Raw genomic sequence first — 22,865 nt, forward strand, 5'->3', positions numbered from 1 at the left:
CAGTACCTTTAAATTTTGGTTTTGAGTTTCTACTTTTGCTTTTGTAAACAGTGAGTCCCTGGCTCTACACTCGGGAATTACTTCTGGTGGTGCTCAGGGGACCAGATGGGACGCCAGAGATCGAACAGGATTGGCTACGCGCAAGGTAAGAGCGATTGGCTACATGCAAGGCAAGAGCTTGCATTGTACTATCACTCTGCTCTTTCCTTTTTACAATTTTTATATAATCAAAGAACCATGATTTAAAAAACAATTGATAGTTCAGTTTTAGGCATATCATATTCCTCCCTCCCTCCCTCCCTCCCTCCTTTCTTTCTTTCTTTCTTTCTTTCTTTCTTTCTTTCTTTCTTTCTTTCTTTCTTTCTTTCTTTTTTTTTTCTTTCTTTCTTTCTTTCTTTCTTTTTTTCTTTCTTTTTCTTTCTTTCTTTCTTTCTTTCTTTTCTTTCTTTCTTTCTTTCTTTCTTTCTTTCTTTCTTTCTTTCTTTCTTTCTTTCTTCTTTCTTCTTTCTTTCTTTCTTCTTTCTTTCTTTTCTTTCTTTCTTTCTTTCTTTCTTTCTTTCTTTCTTTCTTCCTTCCTTTCTTCTTCTTTTTTTTCTTTCTTTCTTTCTTTTCTTTCTTTCTTTCTTTCTTTCTTTCTTTCTTTCTTTCTTTCTTTCTTTCTTTCTTTCTTTCTTTCTTTCTTTCTTTCTTTCTCTCTCTCTTTCTTTCCTTTCTTTCTTTCTCCTTCCTTCCTTCCTTCCTTCCTTCCTTCCTTCCTTCCTTCCTTCCTTCCTTCCTTCTTCCTTCCTTCCTTCCTTCCTTCCTTCCTTCCTTCTTCCTTCCTTCCTTCTTCCTTTCTTTCTTTTTTCCTTTCTTCCTTTCTTTCTTTTCTTTCTTTTGGTTTTTGGGTCATACCTGGCAGCACTCAGGGGTTACTCCTGGCTCTACGCTGAGAAATCGCTCCTGGCAGGCTCGAGGGACCATATGGGATGCCAGGATTCAAACCACTGTCCTTCTGTATGCAAAGCAAAAGCCTTATCTCCATGCTATCTCTCTGGCCCATGCATATCATATTTCAACAACAATCCCATCACCAGTGTCAAATCTCTGTACTAGTGTTTCCATACTCTATTCTTCCCTCAGACCCTTTATTTAATCAGTTTTTATTGAAATATCCTAGTTTACAATTCTTTTAATGACTGAGACTCTTTTTTTGTTTTGTTTAGTTTTGTTTTGGGGCCACACCCGGTGACTCTCAGGGCTTCCTTCTGGCTATGTGCTCAGAAATCGCTCCTGGCTTGTGGGACCATAAGAGATGCTGGGGGATAAAAACCGAGGTCCTTCCTAGGTTAGCGCATGCAAGGCAAACACCCTACCACTGCTCCAGCCCCATAACTGAGACTCTTGATTATTCCTTTCATATTTTCTTTTCTTTACTTTTCTATTTTTGTTTTTTGTTTTTTGTTTTTTGGGCCACACCCAGTGATGCAGTGATGCTCAGGAGTTACTCCTAGCTATGCGCTCAGAAATTGCTCCTGGCTTGGGAGATCATATGGGACGCCAGGGGATGGAACCAAGGTCCATCCTAGGCTTCCGCACGCAAGGTAAACACCTTATCACTTGCCCCACCACTCCGGCCCCATCTATTATATTTTCTTAAGAGAAAAATAAGCATATTACAAATAGATATAGGATATGGCTCCATGTGGTAGGCTTTTTGGCCAAATTTAGGGGAAGATGCAGCCTTGGCTGCCCCCACAGCCTTCTCTTTCCTTTCTCTGGTCCGCAGGGTTATCCCTGGCCACCTGCTCAGGTCCCAGCAAGTGGGTTCCAGGAGAGGAGCAGTTTAAAGATGACCCCAGGCTTCCCCGTTCCTGCAGGGAGTGAGGAGGGGACTGGTGAACTTCCAGCTTCCAGGAATTGGGGAGCCAACGCCTCTCAGGGAGCTGAAGCTTCAGCAGGCAACACGGGGACGACATGGCTCCATGCCTCTTCATGAAGCATATAATCCTCTTATATAATGACAATTTTGCCCACTAGTTTTTTTATTTGTTTGTTTGCTTTTTTCCCTTTGAGATCTCTTTTATAAGCAATACTGGTAGAAGAGTGTCTCTGTGTAGAATTCATATTTGAATCAAGTTACGGGATATGTTGGACTTGATCCATCGTCCCCCAGATGCACTAACAATATCTTGTGGCATTGTTTCCCTTTTGGCACATTAAAATGGGAAATTAATACATATACAAACAAGCTATTTATCTATCTAATAGAAATGGGAACACAAATTTGGTAATGCCTTACTCTGAACATTGGCATAATGATTTGGCTTAGGCCTCAGAAGAATGGGCATGGCCCATACACCCCTGAACAATGGATACCATCTACGGAAACAACCACAATTGTCTATAACATTACCAGGATCCAAACCTCTACCATGGAACACCTACCACTGCTCTGGCATTGACTTACTCCAAAGAGTGCTCTCAACACCCAGATGACTCAGCAACAACCTGCTTGCAGGGCAAATCGCTCCACATCTAATGGTGTACTGAAACTAGAGGATGCTCCACATCAGCTTGACTTGGATGAAAGAAATGCATAGAATCCATAATATTTAAATATAGGAACCTGATACCAACAAAAACTAAAGTGTGAAAAAGTTTCACTGGGACCACGGAGAATGACTCAGGTTGAACAGACTGGTATGCCTGGATCCCAGAGTCGGTTTTATGCCAATAAACTTCCAGGGTTAGGCTTTCTTGTAATCAGTCCAAGGATTTTCTTCCCATTTTCCCCATATTTTTCTTGGCCTATGCAAACAATGGCGATTGCCACTGTCATACCTTTACTATTTTTTTTTTTTTGGTTTTTGGGCCACACCCGGTGGTGCTCAGGGGTTACTCCTGGCTGTCTGCTCAGAAATAGCTCCTGGCAGGCACGGGGGACCATATGGGACACCGGGATTCGAACCAACCACCTTAGGTCCTGGATCAGCTGCTTGCAAGGCAAACGCCGCTGTGTTATCTCTCCAGGCCCTTAACACTCATTTAAGAAAAAAACATGGGGCTGGCGAGGTGGCGCTAGAGGTAAGGTGTCTGCCTTGCAAGCGCTAGCCAAGGAAGGACTGCGTTTCGATCCTCGGAGTCCCATATGGTCCCCCAAGCCAGGGGCAATTTCTGAGCGCTTAGCCAGGAGTAGCCCCTGAGCATCAAACGGGTGTGGCCTGAAAAACAAAAACAAAAAAAAAAAAAGAAAGAAAGAAAAAAAACAGTTTACTGAACTTAAAAACAAAATAACTGTAGTAGAACTACCTGTCTTGAATACAGGCAGGGGATGAGAAGGGGGAGGGGGACATTAGGAGGGGGGAATGTTACTGGTGAAGGGGGATGTTCTATATGTGACTGTAACCCAACTATAATCATGTTTGTAATCATGGTGCTTAAATTAAAAAATAAGATAAATAAATAAAATATATAGATAGATATAGACAGTAATTTTGAAAGAATTTAGAAAGAAACCCCCCCAAAAAAAAAAAAAAAAGCACAGAGCCACTTTCCAAATTTTAGGGACCGGAGAGATAGCACAGCAGCGTTTGCTTGCAAACAGCCGATCCAGGACAAAAGGTGGTGTTGATTTGAATCCCGGTGTCCCATATGGTCCCCGTGCCTGCCAGGAGCTATTTCTGAGCAGACAGCCAGGAGTAACCCCTGAGCACCGCCGGGTGTGGCCCAAAAACCAAAAAAAAAAAAAAAAAAAAGCATATAAAGAAACAGAAAAATTATTATTTTCTTTTCTTGAACATAGGGCTTGAATAATTTCTCACAGAAAATGGAGACTTAAGACTTAGAGATTTAGCTTAACACTTTTATAATTGAGACTAGCAAAAAAATTGTGAAAAAATTTATATCCAAAATGTTGTTAAGGGGCTGGAGAGAGAGCATGGAGGTAAGGTGTTTGCCTTGCATGCAGAAGGATGGTGGTCCTAATCCTGGCATCCATATGGTTCCCCAAGCCAGGAATAATTCTGAGGTATGTGGCCCATAAAAACAAAAAAAAAACAGTTTTTAAAAAATGTCAAGCCCTAAATTTCTTTCAGTGTTTATAACCTGCCGTAAGGAAGGTTTATAACCTGCTGTAATGATTTTGAGGTCATTAGTCTAAGAGTGGATCTGTTAGTACTTTCACTAGATTTAATGCTTTCCCTTTGCCCTTACTCCTCCTTCCTAACCCCACCCTTCCAGATAATGCTTCCTCTCTCACAAACCAGTAGAACCCACTCAGGCTGTTTGCAAAGGGTTCACATAGCAGGAAAAAGTCTCTTGAATTTTTTTTTCTTTCCCTTCCATAGAACTTTTAAGCGATGACTTATAATTTAGTTTCTAAATATTCAACTGGTTCTTTATTGTACTTAATTTTAAGCATTCCGATCATAGAGGACACAGCATAATCTCTGTGAGATCTGTTTTTCTTAAACTCCAAGCATTTAAGCCACATCACAGTCCAGAAATTCCTATATATTTTTCAACTTTGCTCCTTTTTTCTTTCAAAGAAATGTTTATTTGTGGTCAGCAGGGCTTATAAGAATATGCATCTATAAACATCATGGGATTAAACTAAGATTCCTTTAGGCACTTTCAGACTTTAAAACATTAGATTGTGACCATTCCTTGACACAGTTGATCTCGAACATTAAACACTGAGATACAATCTAGAAATCCTCAGAACATTTTGCATGGCGTGTTTTGCAAGTCTAGTTAGTTAACACAAGCAATTTTACTCAGGGCCCATAGACTCTCCTAGAATACATGTCATAGCAGACAAAGCACATGTATGAAATGTGACTTTTTCTCTGATAGGCAATCTGTGTCTCAGAGGATCACATTTCCTGCCCACAGTATAACCGAGTTCTTCCTTTAAGTGATTTTCATTAATAGAAAATCCTATCCCAACCATGTTATTTTCCATTTCCTATATATATTCTATAGATTAGAGAACAAAATCCACACAATTTTCCATGGATGACTATATATTATAAAGACTTATTATAATAAAAGTCATTATTATAGAGACTTGGGAATCTGGTTCATGCTCAGCTGTTCACCAAGAGATAAAATAGAGATCTGGGTGTGGCAAACAAAAAAAGAGAGAAAAAGAGAGAAAATATCCTTCTTTTCCATTAGGTTTCTCTATTGGAACTTGTGCCCTGAACTAGCCTGTCTCCTTTTATTTATTTATTTATTTATTTATTTATTATTTATTGCCACACCCAGCTGTGCTCAAGGGTTACTCCTGGCTCTGTGCTCAGAAATAGCTCCTGGCAGGCTTGGGAGACCATATGGGACACTGGGATTCGAACAACCACCTTTGGTCCTGGATCAACTGCTTGCAAGGCAAACACTGCTGTGCTATCTCTCCAGGCCCTAGCCTGTCTCCTTGACCAAGCCTAGCTGTCAGCTCCCACTTCAATGTCTTCTCTAATATTAACCCTTTACTAACTATACAACACAATACAAAAATGTCCGATACAAGACAACTAACCATAAGGGGTGTTATTTCTTATTTGGGGTAAATATCTGGCAGTGTTCAGGGTTTACTTATGGTTATTGTGCCTAGGGTTCTCTTTCCTGGCAGGGTTTGGAGCACCACGTTTCGAGGATGTGATGCCAGAATTCAAACTAGTGTTTCAGCTGCTGTAGCCACATAGGAAACAAATATCTTAATCTTTGTACTATCTCTCTGGTCCATGTGGTGTTATTTCTTTAGGGATCAAAGTAGTCATCTTGCCTCCCAAATATCTGTATTTCTTTCTTGGATTCTCTGTTGGACTCTCAAATGTTTCAATTTTTTTTTTTTTTTTTTTGCTTTTTGGGTCACACCCAGCAGTTCTCAGTGGTTACTTCTGGCTCTGTGCTCAGAAATCGCCCCTGGCAGGCACGGGGGACCATATGGGATGCCAGGATTCGAACCACCTTTCTTCTGGATTTAAGACAAACACCTTACCTACATGCTATCTCTCCAGCATCCCCCCCTTTTTTGGTCAATTATTTTTCATAAAATGCATGTTAAAGGAGAGATAGCGTGGAAGTAGGGCTTTTGTCTTGCATGCAGAAGGACAGAGTTTTGAATCCCAGCATCCCATATGGTCCCCCAAACCTACCAGGAGTGATTTCTGAGCATAGAGCCAGGAGTAACCCCTGAGCACTGCCGGGTGTGACCCAAAAGCAAAAACAAACAAACAAAATGCTTCTTAGTAAGCATAGTCTAAAAGGAGCAATGCATACAATCATCACTAGTTAAGAACACCTGAGGTTAAATTTCTTTATGTAGGGACCTAGGTTCTAAACAAGGAGGGATGCCATTTTGTAAAGGCCACATGGCAGGCTTCTTCTTAGGTTCTGAGTAGGGAGAGATGCCATTTTGTAAGAACCTCATGGTGTGGCGCTGGAGGTAAGGTGCCTGCCTTACCTGCGCTAGCCTAGGAGACGGACCGCGGTTCGATCCCCCGGCGTCCCATATGGTCCCCCAAGCCAGGAGCGACTTCTGAGCGCATAGCCAGGAGTAACCCCTGAGCGTTTACCGGGTGTGGCCCAAAAACCAAAAAAAAAAAAAAAAAAAAAAAAAAAAAAAAAAAAAGAACCTCATGGTGTAAGCCACATGCCAAGTCTCCACATGCCAAATCTGCACAATCCTATTTCTATTAACACCACCCCAAGCTACCTGGCCAAACCAGGTAACCTCTCAGGGAAGGACACAGGAGCAGTAGGAAGGTACAGCCAATCATTTTAAAGATCATCAAAAAGTTAGGACCTCCCTATATCACTTCCCTATATAATCCTATTCATGATCTTGGGAGGGGTTTATTTCCTTTGGGAGATGGTGGTTCTCTAGGCCAGTGTGGGAACTTTTTGGCAGAGGAATTAAGGATTAAAGTATTAAACTTTATTCCAGTTGTGTGGTCTCGTCCTTTGAGTCTAGACTCTAACAGTTATTAGAATGATTACAGAATAGACAGAACAGTCAGAGAGAAAATAATTCATAGCCATGTAAGAAAAGGAGAATAATTACAAAGAAATAAACATGTAAGTGTGGAAGAGTGTAGCACAAAGTAAATTTAAATCTCACACATGTTTTTTTTTGTTGTTGTTGTTGTTTTTTGTTTTTTGGGCCACACCCATCTGACGCTCAGGGGTTATTCCTGGCTATGCACTCAGAAATCGCCCCTGGCTTGGGGGGACCATATGGGATGCCGGGGGATCGAACCGCAGTCCGTCCTATGCTAGCGCTGGCAAGGCAGACACCTTACCTCTAGCGCCACCTTTCCGGCCCCTAAATCCCACACATGTAAAGAGAACCATAGCCTTGCTACTCCCCAAAAATGACCTTTTTAAGTAACCTTAAAGGTATTGAGATGGTGGGGCCAGAGCAGTGGCACAGCGGTAAGGTGTTTGCCTTGCATGCAGCTGACCCAGGACAGACCTGGGTTCAATTCCCAGCATCCCATATGGTCCTTCAAGTCAGGAAGGATTTCATAGTGCATAGCCAGGAGTAACCCCTGAGCATCACCTGGTGTGCCCCCCACCACACACCCCCCCAAAAATAAACCCCCCAAAAAGAATTGAGATATATATATATGTATATATATATATATATATATATATATATATATATATATATATATCAATTCATACCTTCAGGGCATTATGAACTTGTATTTGTATGTTCTTTCAAATTGATTCTATTGCAGGGGATAGCAATAGTACAACGGGTAGGACATTTGCCTTGCTTGAGACCAACCAAAGTTTGATCTCCAGCATCCTTTATCCTGAGTGCTGATCCAGTAGAAACCCCTGAGTGCCACCAAGTAGACATCCACCCCCCACAAAAGAGGAAGAGGTGTGACTAAAATTGGATAGATTTGTTTTTCAAATGCTTAATCCTATAAAAGGTTATAAAATCTTGTTTGTGAGGGATTAGGGATGTGATTCAAGTGGGAAAGAAAACACCCAGCATTTGTGGGGTTCTATATTTTTTCCCCTACAGGCCTCAAGCACTGGTGAATGTACCTGGTACACACACAACCCCCAAACTCAGTTGGCCATGCTGGCAATTATAGTCCTTGTGGGTTCTGAGAACTAATAGGTATGGCACATATACAATTTAAAATAAAAAATATCAATTAGTGAGTCATGATTAGCATTAAAAAAATAAAACAGGGATAGTACAGGGAGTAAGGTGCTTGCTTGCCTTGCTCACAGCTGACCTGGGCTCAAACATCAGCACACATTTGGTCCTCTGAATATCTCCAGGAGTAAGTCCTGAGCTCTGCTGGGGTGCCCCAAACCCACAGCTAATCAATAAAATTAAATTAAATAAAAATATAGGGAGCTCAATTGAAAAGCACATGCTCTCTATGTAAGAGACGCTGGTTTCAATCCTCAGTACCAAGAGAGAAGAGAAAGAAAAAAAAAAGATACAAGCTGAAAATAAATATAATAAAGTAAGGTAGAAAAGTAGAACTTAATTTAAATTATGAAGGGACATACAATATGTTTGTATGTCTCACTGCATGTTTTCTATTTTGCATCACTTGTTCTATCCAGACTGCTAAGTAGATTATATTCTTTTTTTGGGGGGGGGGTTGGTTTTTGAGTCACACCCGGCAGCGCTCAGGGGTTACTTCTGGCTCTATGCTCAGAAATCGCTCCTGGCAGGCTGGGGGGGTCCATATGGGATGCCGGGATTCAAGCCATCGACCTTCTGCATGCGAGGCAAATACCTTACCTCCATGCTATCTCTCCAGCCCCAGATTATATTCTTATTTTACTTTATTTTTGGTTTGGGGGCCACATGCCATGATGCTTAGGTGTATTCAGGTACTACTGGCTTTATACTCAGGTACTTCTGACTGCACTCAGAAATCACCCTTGTGGGTACTTACGGGACCATGTGGGATGCAGGAAATGAAATCCAGACAGGCAACATGCAAGGCAAATGCCCTGCACTCTCTGGTCTTGTAGTCTTATTTTTGATTGTGCTTCAAACAAGCTGGCAAAGACTATTCTAAAATCAAACTACTCAAATGTGAATTTGCTGCAGGGCAAGGTCTGGTAGCACCTTAGAAATGCAAATTTTAAACTCCAGGCAGACTTAAATCAGAATCTGCATTTCAACAAGAGCTCTGGAAGTTTTAAAGAGGTTAGAGTATTGAGTGAAGTGACTTTATATCTGTTTGTTTTTGAGCCGCACCTAGCTGTGCCCTGAGTTTTCTGTGCTCTGTGCTGTTGGGTCACTCCTGGAAGGGTTTGCTCTGCAGACCCAATAATGCGTCTGGGCCCGGAGAGATAGTACAGCGGCATTTGCCTTGCAAGCAGCCGATCCAGGACCAAAGGTGGTTGGTTCGAATCCCGGTGTCCCATATAGTCCCCCGTGCCTGCCAGGAGCTATTCTGAGCAGACAGCCAGGAGAAACCCCTGAGCACTGCCGGGTGTGGCCCAAAAAACCAAAAAAAAAAAAAAAAAACAACAAACAAACCAAAAAACCAATAATGCGTCTGAAATCAAATGCAGGTCGGCTGCTTGCAAAGCAAGCACCTTACCTGCTGTACCTTCTCTCTAGCCCCTAGTATTTAAGACTGGGTCTTATTTTGGAAAAACAAAATAAGCAAGTTCCCCCAAGTAACTCTGTGCATAAATATGGTAGAGATGAGTGCTCTCAATTTTTTGCTTACCTGGCCCCTGATATTCTGAAGGTGAAGAGTGGCGAAGGAGGGAGTTAAGCATGGTTTGAAATAATGCTAATGTGACCTGCTATTCAGGTGCCCTTACGGTATGGGTTAGTGACAGAGATCTTATTTGTAGGCCAAAGAGGCTTTGAATTAGATCCCAGACACTGCCTACTCACTAATTGAAAGCAATCTCAATACTGGGTTGTTCTCCAAAAGAAAAATAAGGAAGTAGGTGGTTGTGTGCAGTCTGGAGAGGCAACATCACCAAAGGCTATTTCAGAGAAGAGGCTCATTTTGGGATTTTGTTTTTTTTGTTTTTGCCTTGTTGTTTTGTTTCCAGGCCACATCCGGCTGCTCTCAGGGGTTACTCCTGGCTCCATGCTCAGCAATAATTTGCTGGGGACTGTATGGGATGCTGGGCATATAATCAGGTCTGCCTCATGCAAGGTAAACAAACATCCTACCCAGTGTGCTATCACTCCAGCCCACAAGATAGGAAGAAATCAAATGAAATGACTTCTTTAATGATCACTGGCATACTCAGAGCAAGGATGACAAGTGCTGTAATATTCAACTGGAGAAAGTTCTCTCGAGAGTGATTGAGTTGACTCTAACCATTGGATAATCCATCCCTGGTTTTCCTATGTCCCAGAGACATAAAACCCTTTAAAAAATCAGATTATCCCACAATATTAGGGGATCTATGTCCTGTGAATTCAAAGTGTTTTTCTTTGGCTGGTTAGTTTGTGGCCTTTTTGTTTGTTTGTTTTGGGTCACACCCTGCGGCATTCAGGAGTTACTTCTGGCTCTGTGATCAGAAATCTCTTCTGGCAGTCTCGGGCGACCATATGGGATGCCGGGATTCAAACCAACGTCCTTCTGCATGCAAGGCAAACGCCTTACCTCCATGTTATCTCTCAGACCCCAGTTTGTGATTGTTTTCTTTTTATTGGTTTATTGTTGTTGTTTGAGCCACACCTGGCTATGCTCAAGGCTTACTCCTGGCTCTGCCCTCAGAAATTATTCCTAGCATTGGTGCTGGAGTAATAGTACAACCAGAGGGTGTTTGCCTTGCATGCTGCTGACCCAGGACTGACCCAGGTTCCATCCCCAATGTCCCATATGGTTCTCTGAGCCTGCCAGGAGTGATTTCTGAGCACAGAGCCGGGAGTAACCCCTGAGTGTCACCTGGTGTGGCCCCAAAAATTGGGGGTAAAGGGGGAAGAGAAGAATTATTTCTAGCTGTGTCAGGGGACCACAGAGAAAATCCTGGGGATTGTACTTGGGTTGGCATGTGCAAGGCAAATGCCCTACCTTCTGTCCTATTGCTCCAGCTTCTGAAGTTTTCCTTTTGAAACTAAGAATTTATATCATAAAGGCTGTTGCAGTTTGGGTAATTGCTGTTTAACTATTCTACTTTTTTATTTGTTTTGGGGCCATACTCAGTAATTCTCAGGGATAACTCCTGACACTGCTCCGAGGAATCACTCCTGATGGTGCTTAGGAAACCACATGGGATACAAGGGATTGAACCCAGGTCAGCTGCATGCAAAGCAAGCACCTTACCTGCTGTATTATCTCTCCAGCCCCCCATTGTACATCTTGAGAAATTATTTTTCTCAAATTATCTGAGAGTTTCAGTTTGAGCATGTACTCTTTAGTTTAATGGTGTGTTAAATATCATCCACCCATATCCACCATCAAATATTACTGTGTGGGGCAAGAGCAATAGCACAGCAATTGGGCATTTGCTTTGCACATGGCCCATCCAGAACGGATGGTGGTTCAAATCCCGGTATCCCATATGATCCCCGTGTCTGCCAGGAGCGATTTCTGAGCACAGAGCCAGGAGTAGCCCCTGAACACTGCCAGGTGTGACCAAAAATCAAAACAAAACAAAACAAAATTACTGTGCAAGTGGCATAGGTGCTGGTTCATATCTTGTCAATATCACACATGTGTGCGCATACACACACAAAAAGTATATACACTCTCATCTTTTTCTTTTTTGTTTGCTTTTGCTTTGGGGCTACAACAGATTATAGTAATCAGCGATTCCTCATGGTTCTGTATTTAAGGTTCACTCCTGATGAGACTCAGGAACTACATGTGGAGCCAGAGTCAAACAATCTACCTGATGACTATCTTTCAAGCCCCTTGTGAGTAGTAGTAGAGTAGAAGATATGATTGTAGTTTTTACTGGGTAGAAAAATTTCCCAGAAAAATGTGGGCTTTGTGTTGGTGAAATTTATAAGGGATTTAACATCCAGGCAGACATACCTAGTGGGGTCAATCTTGCTGACTAACATAAGCTTGTATGCCTCCCTTGTGAGTCAATAGGTATTCAGGAGAGTATCTTCTGTGTATCTGGATAACCTGGAGGAAATATGAAAACTTCCCTGACCAAGAGGCCTATTGATGACAAATCCAGCAGTCTGACAGGTTATGGTGCTGCACTGTTTATTTAGACAAGCAGATGAGAATATTACCTTTTCCAGCAGTTCCCAGTGAGCCCATCAGTCACTTGGACAATATTAGGTACATGATTAAGGTTATTCAGTGTGCCGAGGATAAGTATATCCTAGTCAACAGCTTATACCAAAGATGTTTACGTATCAATATTCTAATGCAATCACCATTTTGTCTTTAGGAGACCTCTTATGAAATGAACATAAGGAAGGAAGGAAGGAAGGAAGGAAGGAAGGAAGGAAGGAAGGAAGGAAGGAAGGAAGGAAGAAAGGAAGGAAGGCAGGAAGGAAGGAAGGAAGGCAGGAAGGAAGGCAGGAAGGAAAGAAGGAAGAAATGAAGGAAGAAAGGAAGGCAGGCAGGAAGGAAGGAAGAAATGAAGGAAGGAAGGAAGGCAGGCAGGCAGGAAGGAAGGAAGGAAGGAAGGAAGGAAGGAAGGAAGGAAGGAAGAAAGGAAGGAAAGAAGGAAGGAAAAATAAAGTGGGACCCCACCTGCCCATGATCTTATAATTCCATGCTCTTCTTTGTGGGGTTGTATTCCCTTAAATTATGCTCCAAATACATATTTCTTCAAATGTCTGTTTACTATTTATTCTAACAAAAATTTCCATTTGTTGTTCTAAAAAGACAAAATTAATCTAATTTATAATGTATTCAAAACAACATTTCTCAGGCTATTGTATAGACCAGCACTCCCAGAGATAGAATGCAGAAAGGAGGTTGGAATGTACTAACAGAGAATTTAGGGTCTGAAACAGAGCTAGTTGCAACATAAAGTGTAGGAGGTCTGAATTTTCTCCTGTGAATCAAAATTTCCAAGTTGTAATGGGCTGAGCTTTTCCCTTCTATAAGAATGTTTCTGGTGGCAAGTCATTGAAGGTCAAACTCAAACTGTTTTAGAGAATTAAAAAATTTACTAACTTACTGTGCTGTTTATAGTTACTGTGTATAGTTGGAGGTCAGACTTGAGGGGTAATCAGATCAAGTCTCCAAATTCTCCAGCTTCTTTAGCTTCCTTTTTTTCTAGTTCTGTGCTCAATGATCATTCCTAGTCATGGTGCTCAGAGAGCCAAATGCAGTATGCATAAGGTCAGCACCTTATCCACTGTACTTTTCTCTGGTGCCTCCACTTACATTTTGAGTCACTCACCTCTGCCTCGCTCTCTCTTTCTGCTTCATTTTCAGCATGGCTTCCTGTACAACAAATAGATCATAGAAATAGTTTCACATGCAATTTCCCATGGGAGAAAGAATGTCTGTACTTTGGTGATAATAACAAAGCTTCTCTCAGATCTTCACAAAATTATTATTATATCCTTGTGGTCAGCATTGAGTCATTTGTCCATCCTTGAGTGATTCACTGAGGCCAATGTAACAAGACTAACCTGATCTCATAGTCAAAAGTTGCAGAGTAAGGAAAGCTACTAGGAAGAAATAGAAATCTCTGGAACTTTCTTTATCATCCTCCTGTTATTTTGCACGTAGACAAAAACAATTATTTAACATATTTCTTCTCTTTTCACATTATTTATTCTCTTTCCTTACTAAAAGGAAATTATATATGGGCTGGAAAGATAGTTCAGGAATGAAGACTTTTGACACAGTTTGATCCCCAGCTCTGTATAGGTTCTCTCAAACACCATCAGGAGTGATCTCTGAGGACTATTGGATGTAACCCCAAAACTAAGAACTGAAAAAGAAATCTTAATGGTAAAAAAGTGACAAAAATAGTAACACTAATTTCTCTTGGTGTCATTGTTAGTCAGATTGAAATAAAATATTGTAGACTGGTTAATTTTAAACAGAAATTTATGTTCTCACTGTTCTACATTCTGGAAGGAAGGCCCAAGAACAGGGTGCTGGCCATCATAGTTGTGTTTTGGTGTATTATATTTTTCTGAATGGGGGCCCACCAAGCTCTGCTCAGGGACCACAGCTGGTGGTTCTTGGGAAACCATCTATGGTGCCTGGGAATCCAATTATGTTCAGCCACAATATCATGTAATGCAAAAGTGCCTTAGCCTCTATGTTATGCTATCTTTCAGGAAGTCTTTGATATGAGCCTTTTCTGATTTTCAGGTAGCTGACATCTTGCTATGTTCTTACAATATTGGCCAAAGGAGAAATATTATTATCTATCTATCTATCTATCTATCTATCTATCTATCTATCTATCTATCTATCTATCTACCTATCTATCTACCTACCTACCTACCTACCTACCTACCTACCTACCTACCTACCTACCTACCTATCTATCTATCTATCTATCTATCTATCTATCTATCTATCTATCTATCTATCTATCTATCTATCATCTATCTATCTATCTATCATCTATCTATCTTAATCATCATCATCATCTATCCATTCGTCCATTCATCCACTCATCCATCCATCCATCCATCCATCCAACTACCCACCCACCCACCTATCCATCTAATTTATCTATCACTTAATTCTCTTTTTGAACAACCATAGTGCCAGGAGATTAGGATACTACCATTTATCCTTAATTCCATAATAAGATTCTATCTTCAGAGATAATTACATTGGGATTAGGGTTTCATTCAACATATGTTTGAGGGTGTGGGCGATTCAGTAAATAATTGAGCCCAAATGTGAATCACTGCCAGTATTTCTTGAACATCTGTCTTATGATGTTGACCAGGTAATGTGATAGTTGGGAATGAAATGGAGTGGGTTGAAATACAAAAGTAGTCCTGCCATCAGGACTTTGCCATACAAGATCTTAAAGAGTGTCCAGAGTGATGGCGCAGTGGTAGGGTGTTTGCCTTGCACAAAGTTATGACAGACCAGGGTTTGAACCCCCAGCGTCCCATATGGTCTCCCCCCAAGTCAGGAGCGATTTCTGAGCTCATAACCATGAGTAACCAACAGGGTGTGGCCCAAAACCAAAAACAAAAAGATCAAAGAGAAAAAAGACCAGTAGACAATAAACTAGAACAAGTGTTTTGAGATAGAAATCCTGCTGAGGGAGCAGGAATCTTGGAGGGTTAAAATGGTCAAAAGTTGTTTATGGAGTTTAAATGTAAGTGGTGTTTTGAAATGGGTGAAAGTGAGTAAGAGGTGTAAAATAGAATAAATACTTAAGCAAGGAGGGTGGCAATGGAAATGGGTGGAAAGAAAAAGAAAAGTTCTTACAGAGAAGACTGAGAAAATGTCAACTGTTTGGCATGGAGGTGATTACATAACTGAGGCATAGGTTGAATGAGTTAAAGAGAGTTTTATTTAACAGACTTAAAAAATTTTAAAACCCCTAAGAGTCATAGTACAGCAGGTAAGGAACTTGCCTTATACATGGCTTACCTGGTTTTGATTTTGGCATCCCACAGGATCTCCCAATGCTGTCAGGAGTGATCCTTGAGTGAAGAACCAGGAGTAAGCCCTGAAAACAACTGGGTGTGGCCCCCAAACAAAATATTTATAGGAGGGAAGGTATGAATTTGTAAAATTAGGGTGTCGGAGCAATAGCACAGTGAGTAGGGCATTTGCCTTGCACATGGCTGACCTGGATTTGATCCTTGGCATTCCATATGGTTCCCTAAGCCTGCCAGGAGCGATTTCTGAGTGCAGAGCCAGGAGGAACCCCTAAGCACCACTGGGTGTGGCCCAACCCTACCCTTCCCCCCCAAAACACCAACCCAAAACCTTTCACCTAATATTTCACATTATCTTCTCCAGGGGCCTGCATGTTAGCACAGTGGGGCATTTTGCCTTGCATGTGGCCGACTTGGGACGAATCTAGGTTAGATCCCAGCATTCTATATAGTCTCCCGAGCCTTCCAGGAGCGATTTCTGAGCACAGAGCTAGGAGGAACCCCTGAGCACCACCAGGTGTGGCCCAAAACAAAATAAACAAAAATTCACAGCATCTTCTCCAGACCTATTAGCAATAATGTCTAAGCCCTATGAGATCCTGATACGAACGAATGAGTTTTATGCTAAAGCATGACTTTCTGAAGAGTCTTAGTTTCTATATGGGGTGAGTAATAATAATATATGTGGTATAATAGGTTTTAAAGCCGTATAGACTTGAACTAGTTTTAATTTGACAGGTGTGTGATTGGTGATGTTGCTCCACCTGTCTAGAAAGGGATTTTTTTCCACCTGAAAAGTAGTGTAATAAACATTGAAAGTTGCTGTAAGGATAAATAATATGAATGAAAATAACAGTGCCTAGCACTTGACATTATTATAGGTGTTTCCTAGGATAAATTTTTTTTTTGGTTTTTGGGCCACACCCGGCAGTGCTCAGGGGTTACTCCTGGCTGTCTGCTCAGAAATAGCTCCTGGCAGGCATGGGGGACCATATAGGACACCGGGATTCGAACCAACCACCTTAGGTCCTGGATTGGCTGCTTGCAAGGCAAACACCGCTGTGCTATATCTCTGGGCCCCAGGATAAATTTTTATGACAGACCATGGAAAAGTATATGCATACCATTTCTCCATTTTACAAATTAACTTTATCTTAGGAGAAAGAAGACTGAAGAAGACATACACAATTTGTCTTCTAATTTAGAAATATATTACATTCCTAGTTCTACCTGTACAGAGCTTTTTTTATTTCTATGATAGTATTTTCTAAGCTAGTGGTTCAGCATAGTGAGGAATAGTACCATAGAGAACTAGATGACTTAATAAATTTTCTTTAAATTGGAGCAATTTTCTCTCCTTTATTGTATCGAGAAAGCCAACTGTCAGGAATAGAAGGGTATAGATAATAACCTAAGGCAACAAAACTATTATGTTGTCATCTATTAGAGCTGAGCTAAGAGTATATTGTAAGGAAAATTTTACTGTGTAATAAGGGATAAGGATGTAGCTGAAACTTCCATACTGTGCTTTCCTTCCCAAGGTTCTATTTTATACTTTAGTAACATTGCCTAAAGGAAAATATCCCAGGTGCATTTTTTTCCTCTTGAATCAAGTCTTAACACTAATTTGGAAATACTTTTTTTTTGTTTTTTTCTTGGGTCACACCCGGCAGTGCTCAGGGGTTACTCCTGGCTCTTCACTCAGAAATCGCTCCTAGCAGGCTCGGGGGACCATATGGGATGCCAGTATTCGAACCTCCGTTCTTCTGCATGCAAGGCAAAAGCCTTACCTCCATACTATCTCTCCAGCCCCGGAAATCCTTTTTGAAGTGAACAGTGTCAGCATGTGTAAAGGAATACTTGACTTCCCTTTGGAGGAAAGATCAATTCAACTTGCCTTATCTTCCTTATTTTTCTCCTCCTATTTATACGTCAGTCTATAGTATCTTTACTATAAATAGAAAGAAGGGTGACTTTATACATGATTAGTGAAATCCTTTGAAAGTTTTCATTTTACATATTATTTTTACTTTTTACAATGGAAGTTCTTTTTTTTTTTTGGTTTTTGGGTCACACTCGGCAATACTCAGGGGTACTCCTGGCTCTATGCTCAGAAATCGCTTTTGGCAGGCTTGGGGGACCATATGGGATGCAGGGAATTGAACTACTCACCTTCGGCATGCAAGGCAAATGCATTACCTCCATGCTATCTCTCCGGCCCCTACAATGAAGTTCTAATTTCTAATACTTCTGTGTATTATTGAAAAGTAACATTGAAGATGCAATAAGTTGATATAAGGTCAGTTCTATTGACCTTAGTATTAGCAGTGTGTGACTAATTCAAGATAGTAGCAGCAAAAATTCTTGTCTAGCTCTTATCACAAATACTTAATATAAAAGTCCTAAATTTTTATCACAGCAGTTTTTACAGATTGAACTTGGCATCTCTTTGGCAGCTAGATTTAGTTTTTAAATGCTAGAAAATTTCAAAGCCACGTGGCTTGGCATAATCATATTTCAACATTTGTCTCAAGTTAGCATATCTGTGAAGCTAGTTTAAAGAAGACCTCAATGGGGCCGGGCGGTGGCGCTAAAGGTAAGGTGCCTGCCTTGTCTGCGCTAGCCTTGGACGGACCCCGGTTCGATCCCCCGGTGTCCCATATGGTCCCCCAAGCCAGGAGCAACTTCTGAGTGCATAGCCAGGAGTAACCCCTGAGCGTTACTGGGTGTGGCCCAAAAACCAAAAAAAAAAAAAAAAAAAGACCTCAATTTTTTTCCTTATATTTAATTTGTGGTATGTGGTGTTCAGTAGTTAAAGACAGTGTTGGCAGCTTCATTTCCAATTAGGTATGTGATTTTGGATTTTCAAACTACTAGTTTCATGATTTAAAGTAACATTTTCATATTCATGTTGCCACATCTGCTTTATTTTCCTAATATTTTTTCAAAACTTTTAAGATTGCTGACCATATTACCCCAAAGCCCAAATTACTCTATCAATATTTTTTGTAAAGTGAAAAAAAAATCAAATTCCCCTCTAATTTTGAAATCAAAGGCAAAAATGTATAAATCTGAGAAATATTACTGATATGAGAATTCCGAAGGTGTGTGTGTGTATATATACATATATATATATACACACACACAATATATATATTGCTTTTTGGGCCACACCCAGTGACATTTAGGGGTTACTCCTGGCTATATGCTCAGAAATTGCTCCTGGCTTGGGGGAGCATATGAGACACTGGAGGATCAAATCGAGGTCCATCCTAGGTTAGTAAGTGCAAGGCAAACACCTTACCGCTGTGCCACTGCTCTGGCCCCAAAGGCATAAATTGTTATCTTCCCAGTGGTTAAAGTTCTATCTCAAAAGTATTAAAGACAGTTTAAAAATGGCATGACTTTACATTCACTCAGAAATCACTCCTAGCTTGGGGGACCATAAGGGACACTGGGGGATTGAACTGAGGTCCATCCTAGGTTAGCACGTGCAAGGCAAACTCCCTACCGCTTGCACCACTGCTCCGGCCCTGACTTTACATTTATGAAGTAGACCAAATCTTTAACCCAGTTGTAGCTTGGGTGGTCACAAAAACAAAGTTTCCTATTCAATACTCTTTGGTGTGCTTTAGAGCTTCTCACTTTAAAAAAAAAAACACCTGTAATCAAATAAACATTGATTTTTTTTGGTCGGTATTTTGGATAAACATTTCTGCACTCAGGATTTACTCCTGGCTGTGTTCTGGGGGACCTTATCTCTCCAGTCCCTATGCAGTTTTTGGGGTTTGGGCCCATACTTGATGCTGTTTAAGATTTACTCCCGGCACTGTGTTCAAGGGTCACTCCTGTTGATGTTCAGGAGACCATATGTGGTGTCGAGATAGAAGACAGAAGGGGTAGTAGGCCTTATTCCCTGTGCTTTCTCTCCAGACACCTAAACTTATATTCTTGAAAAAAAAAAAAAAAAAAAGAGGCCCGGAGAGATAGCACAGCGGCGTTTGCCTTGCAAGCAGCCGATCCAGGACCAAAGGTGGTTGGTTCAAATCCCGGTGTCCCATATGGTCCCCCATGCCTGCCAGGAGCTATTTCTGAGCAGACAGCCAGAAGTAACCCCTGAGCAATGCCGGGTGTGACCCAAAAACCAAAAAAAAAAAAAAAAAAAAAGAAAAAGAAATTGTCATTTCAGAAGAGAAAACAGTACCTGAAAGTAGATAACTTAAGATCAGTTCATACATAAGATTGAAAATCTATTTACAAAAATGGATCCATAATTAATGACTTAAAACTATAATTAGTATTTTAAACATCTTTAATCCTTTGGTAGTATTTTTATTGTATTGGTCTGTAATCAATTCTTACTAGAATGACTTAGAATTTAAGTGTAAATAGTGTTTGCACGTATGGTGAATTACTGAAGCAATCAAGATCCAAATAAACCTTCAAACAATTTTACAAAAAAGGAAAAAACAAAACACTTTTATTTTCCACAAGGAAGAGCAATAGGAAAAATTAAATCATTTCCCACATATTGTTTTCTTAAAACAGAGCCTACAAGGACATATTCAGCACCAAATAAAAAAGAAAAAAAATTACAAACAGCCATAGAATGTAATCCATAAAGCAAACATTTAATATTGCACTTTGCTTTTGATAACATTTTGGATTTTACTTTTTCCTAACTGAAAAATTAGGACTCTAACTCGAATACTGGAATACAACTGTGACCCTCACATCTTTTATCAGGAATTGACCAATATTTAGAAAAAAATAAAGTAATGCCTCAAAGAAAGTAAAGAAATACTTTAATGGAAAAAATAAAACCTTATTTGATAAAGTTTTATATATTAACATTTTTATCGCATTTTATATTTGTGACCCAGTGCCAATTTTGAGAATATTGGTCATTCTTGCTTCATGTGTCATATACGTGGTTAAGTATTCCAATGCTATGCATAACAATTGTTCCCTAGTCAGACATAGAAAGAAAAGGGATTTTGTGGCAACCCCTCCCCCCGAACAAAAATAAAACCACCAAATGCCCTTTATGCCAAATATCCATTAGCTTCTTTTGAGGGGGACATTCACAAAATGATTCGACAATAAAAAAATATTTCACCCCCATTTCCTTATTATCTAGTATTAATTTGCTACGGGAGCCCGAACCCTTTAAATGTATCACCTAAAACGTGATTCATTTTTACCCCGGGCTTTCTTCACCCTGTCAGCATTTTTCAACATGAATAGTCTTTCATGTTATCTTAAAGGCCACTTATGGAAAAGCCTATTTTTTTTGTATGAAGCTTTAAGACAGTATTTAACCAGGTCAAGCACCAAGCCAGAGTTACTATTATTTTCAGTCACGTTATTAATGTGGGGTTAAATGGCAGGATAAACGTTACATCCATGTGACACATATGCTGCAACATCAGAGATGCCTATTTTCATGAAAAACATCAGAGCTGAGTTCCTTCTAAATTATGTATCAGTATGGTACTTGGAATGGTACCTTGGAAAATGCAATGTTATTTATTTATCATGAATGCTGGTATATTTGTTATGAGCCAAAAGTGTTTAAGTATAAATTAAAATTGGCTGGTATTTCTTATCTAAATAGACTTAACGTGAGTGATTTTTATTGTCTAGCAAATGTCTTTAGGTAATGGAAAAAATACTTTTTGTTAAAAAATTCCACAAAAATATAAAAGTTACTATTCCAGCACACATTCTAGTTATTGGTTAATTCTGAAGTAAAACACTTAGAATAAACTTGGGTTTTCATGCTGTAGGAGCTTGAACAGGAGAGCCAAAGTATATACTGATCTTTCTAATCATAATCTGAACCTATGTAAGTTCCTGTTCACTAAATACTTTGCACTAGCAAAAATGACTTCCAACATATGTGTTTTGGAGGTAATTAAGTAACTCTGTATAAAAATAAATGCACTTTTGCCACCTTTCAAGTGACTGGAAAACTTCCACACTTATAAAACAATAGTGAAAATAATAGTTTTTATGGGCAACATCCCATAGATCCTTGCTGGTGCCTGCCACACTGTCTTTCTTGACTTCATTCTTAGTTCTGCTAGTTTCTTCTTATAGGTAATAATAAAAAGGGAATGTGGGTGGATTATCACTTTTGTGTATGTCCCTTTTCCGAATTTCCCTCTCCAAAAAGCCAATCAAACAAAAAATAACAGTGCAACAAAACACAAATAGCATTCCAACAGTTTGGCAAGTGATGCGTTCACCTGAGATTAAGTGATTGTAGGCAGTCAGTAACAAAATGCTGCTTTGCTGTAATAGTAGAAAGGCAACAAATTCTCAAAAGAAACCAAGAAGGTATACACTCTTGACAGTCATCTTATTAGCTTCCTCCTCTTATCTCTTTTCCCACTTATCTGTTGCACATCTACTACAGTAGGCTACAAAACATACAGCAGAAGGATTGGCTTGAAGGCATTTGATGTTTGTAAATAAATCCACAATAGGATCCAAGCTGAAGAGGTGATACATGGTCAGCCTAATAGGACAATTCTGAGCATGTGCATACGCAGGTAACGTCCAGGCTATATTAAATAAAAAAAAAGTCAGTGCGCCTTTTCCACGTTAGAAGTTTTTTCAAAGCTTTCTTTTGTTCCTTGTTGTGTGGACCACAAACAAGCTTTAAAAGACTATCAACAGTCTGGCATAAATGGAAAAAAAAGCTGTAGTGATATCGAACCGCACAATGTAAGCATTGAGCATGTGCAAATTTTCAAATCAAAAGAAGGAAATCATCCCTCTTTACAACATGTCTCGACACATATGACCATAGGCTAAGGAGACTGCTCTTAGTATGTGCCAGTTTTAAAAGAGAAAAGCTTAGATCTTCAAGCATGTTGGAGCAGTCCCAGAATGTTGTTGTAGGCTTCTAAAGTATGACACTGGTTGCTTCATGTATTCGCCATATTTTCTGGGTAAAAGCAATTCCACTTCCTCTGAAAACGTGTCTCCAAGAAACATCTCTGTCCTCAACCGGGAAGAGATACAGTTAGGAACCCATGTCAACTTGAATCAACCAAGTATTCCTTCAACGAGAGGGGCAGGATGGTCTATCATCTGCTGATTGATCGGGATTTGGATCAATCTAGAAAGAAAAGAAAAAATTTATAAACTTACTTGTTAAGGTTTGGTGAAAATGACCAAGATTTTTAGTATAGTTATCTATAAAAATGCTGACATTTAAGTACTAGATTAAAAATAAGGGTATGGTCAGTGTTTTTTCATAAAAACTAATTGGCAATTTTGTCAGAGAACGAAGTTTTACTGAGCACTTAGTAAGTAGTACTTACTAAGTAAGTACTTTCTTACT

General features: G+C 40.1%; 1 protein-coding gene across 1 annotated transcript in view; it reads right to left on the reverse strand.

The window, feature by feature from the left end:
- Positions 1-19,961: 19,961 nt before the first annotated feature.
- The window catches only part of ARRDC3 (arrestin domain containing 3), a 689,774-nt gene continuing 686,870 nt past the window's right edge, over positions 19,962-22,865 (reverse strand). The window contains 1 exon segment of the mRNA XM_049769142.1: positions 19,962-22,640. Within this exon segment, the coding sequence (XP_049625099.1) occupies positions 22,584-22,640 (57 nt within the window). The 3' untranslated portion in view covers positions 19,962-22,583.

Source organism: Suncus etruscus, chromosome 2 (genome assembly GCF_024139225.1).
Source record: "Suncus etruscus isolate mSunEtr1 chromosome 2, mSunEtr1.pri.cur, whole genome shotgun sequence".
Lineage (NCBI taxonomy): Eukaryota > Metazoa > Chordata > Mammalia > Eulipotyphla > Soricidae > Suncus > Suncus etruscus.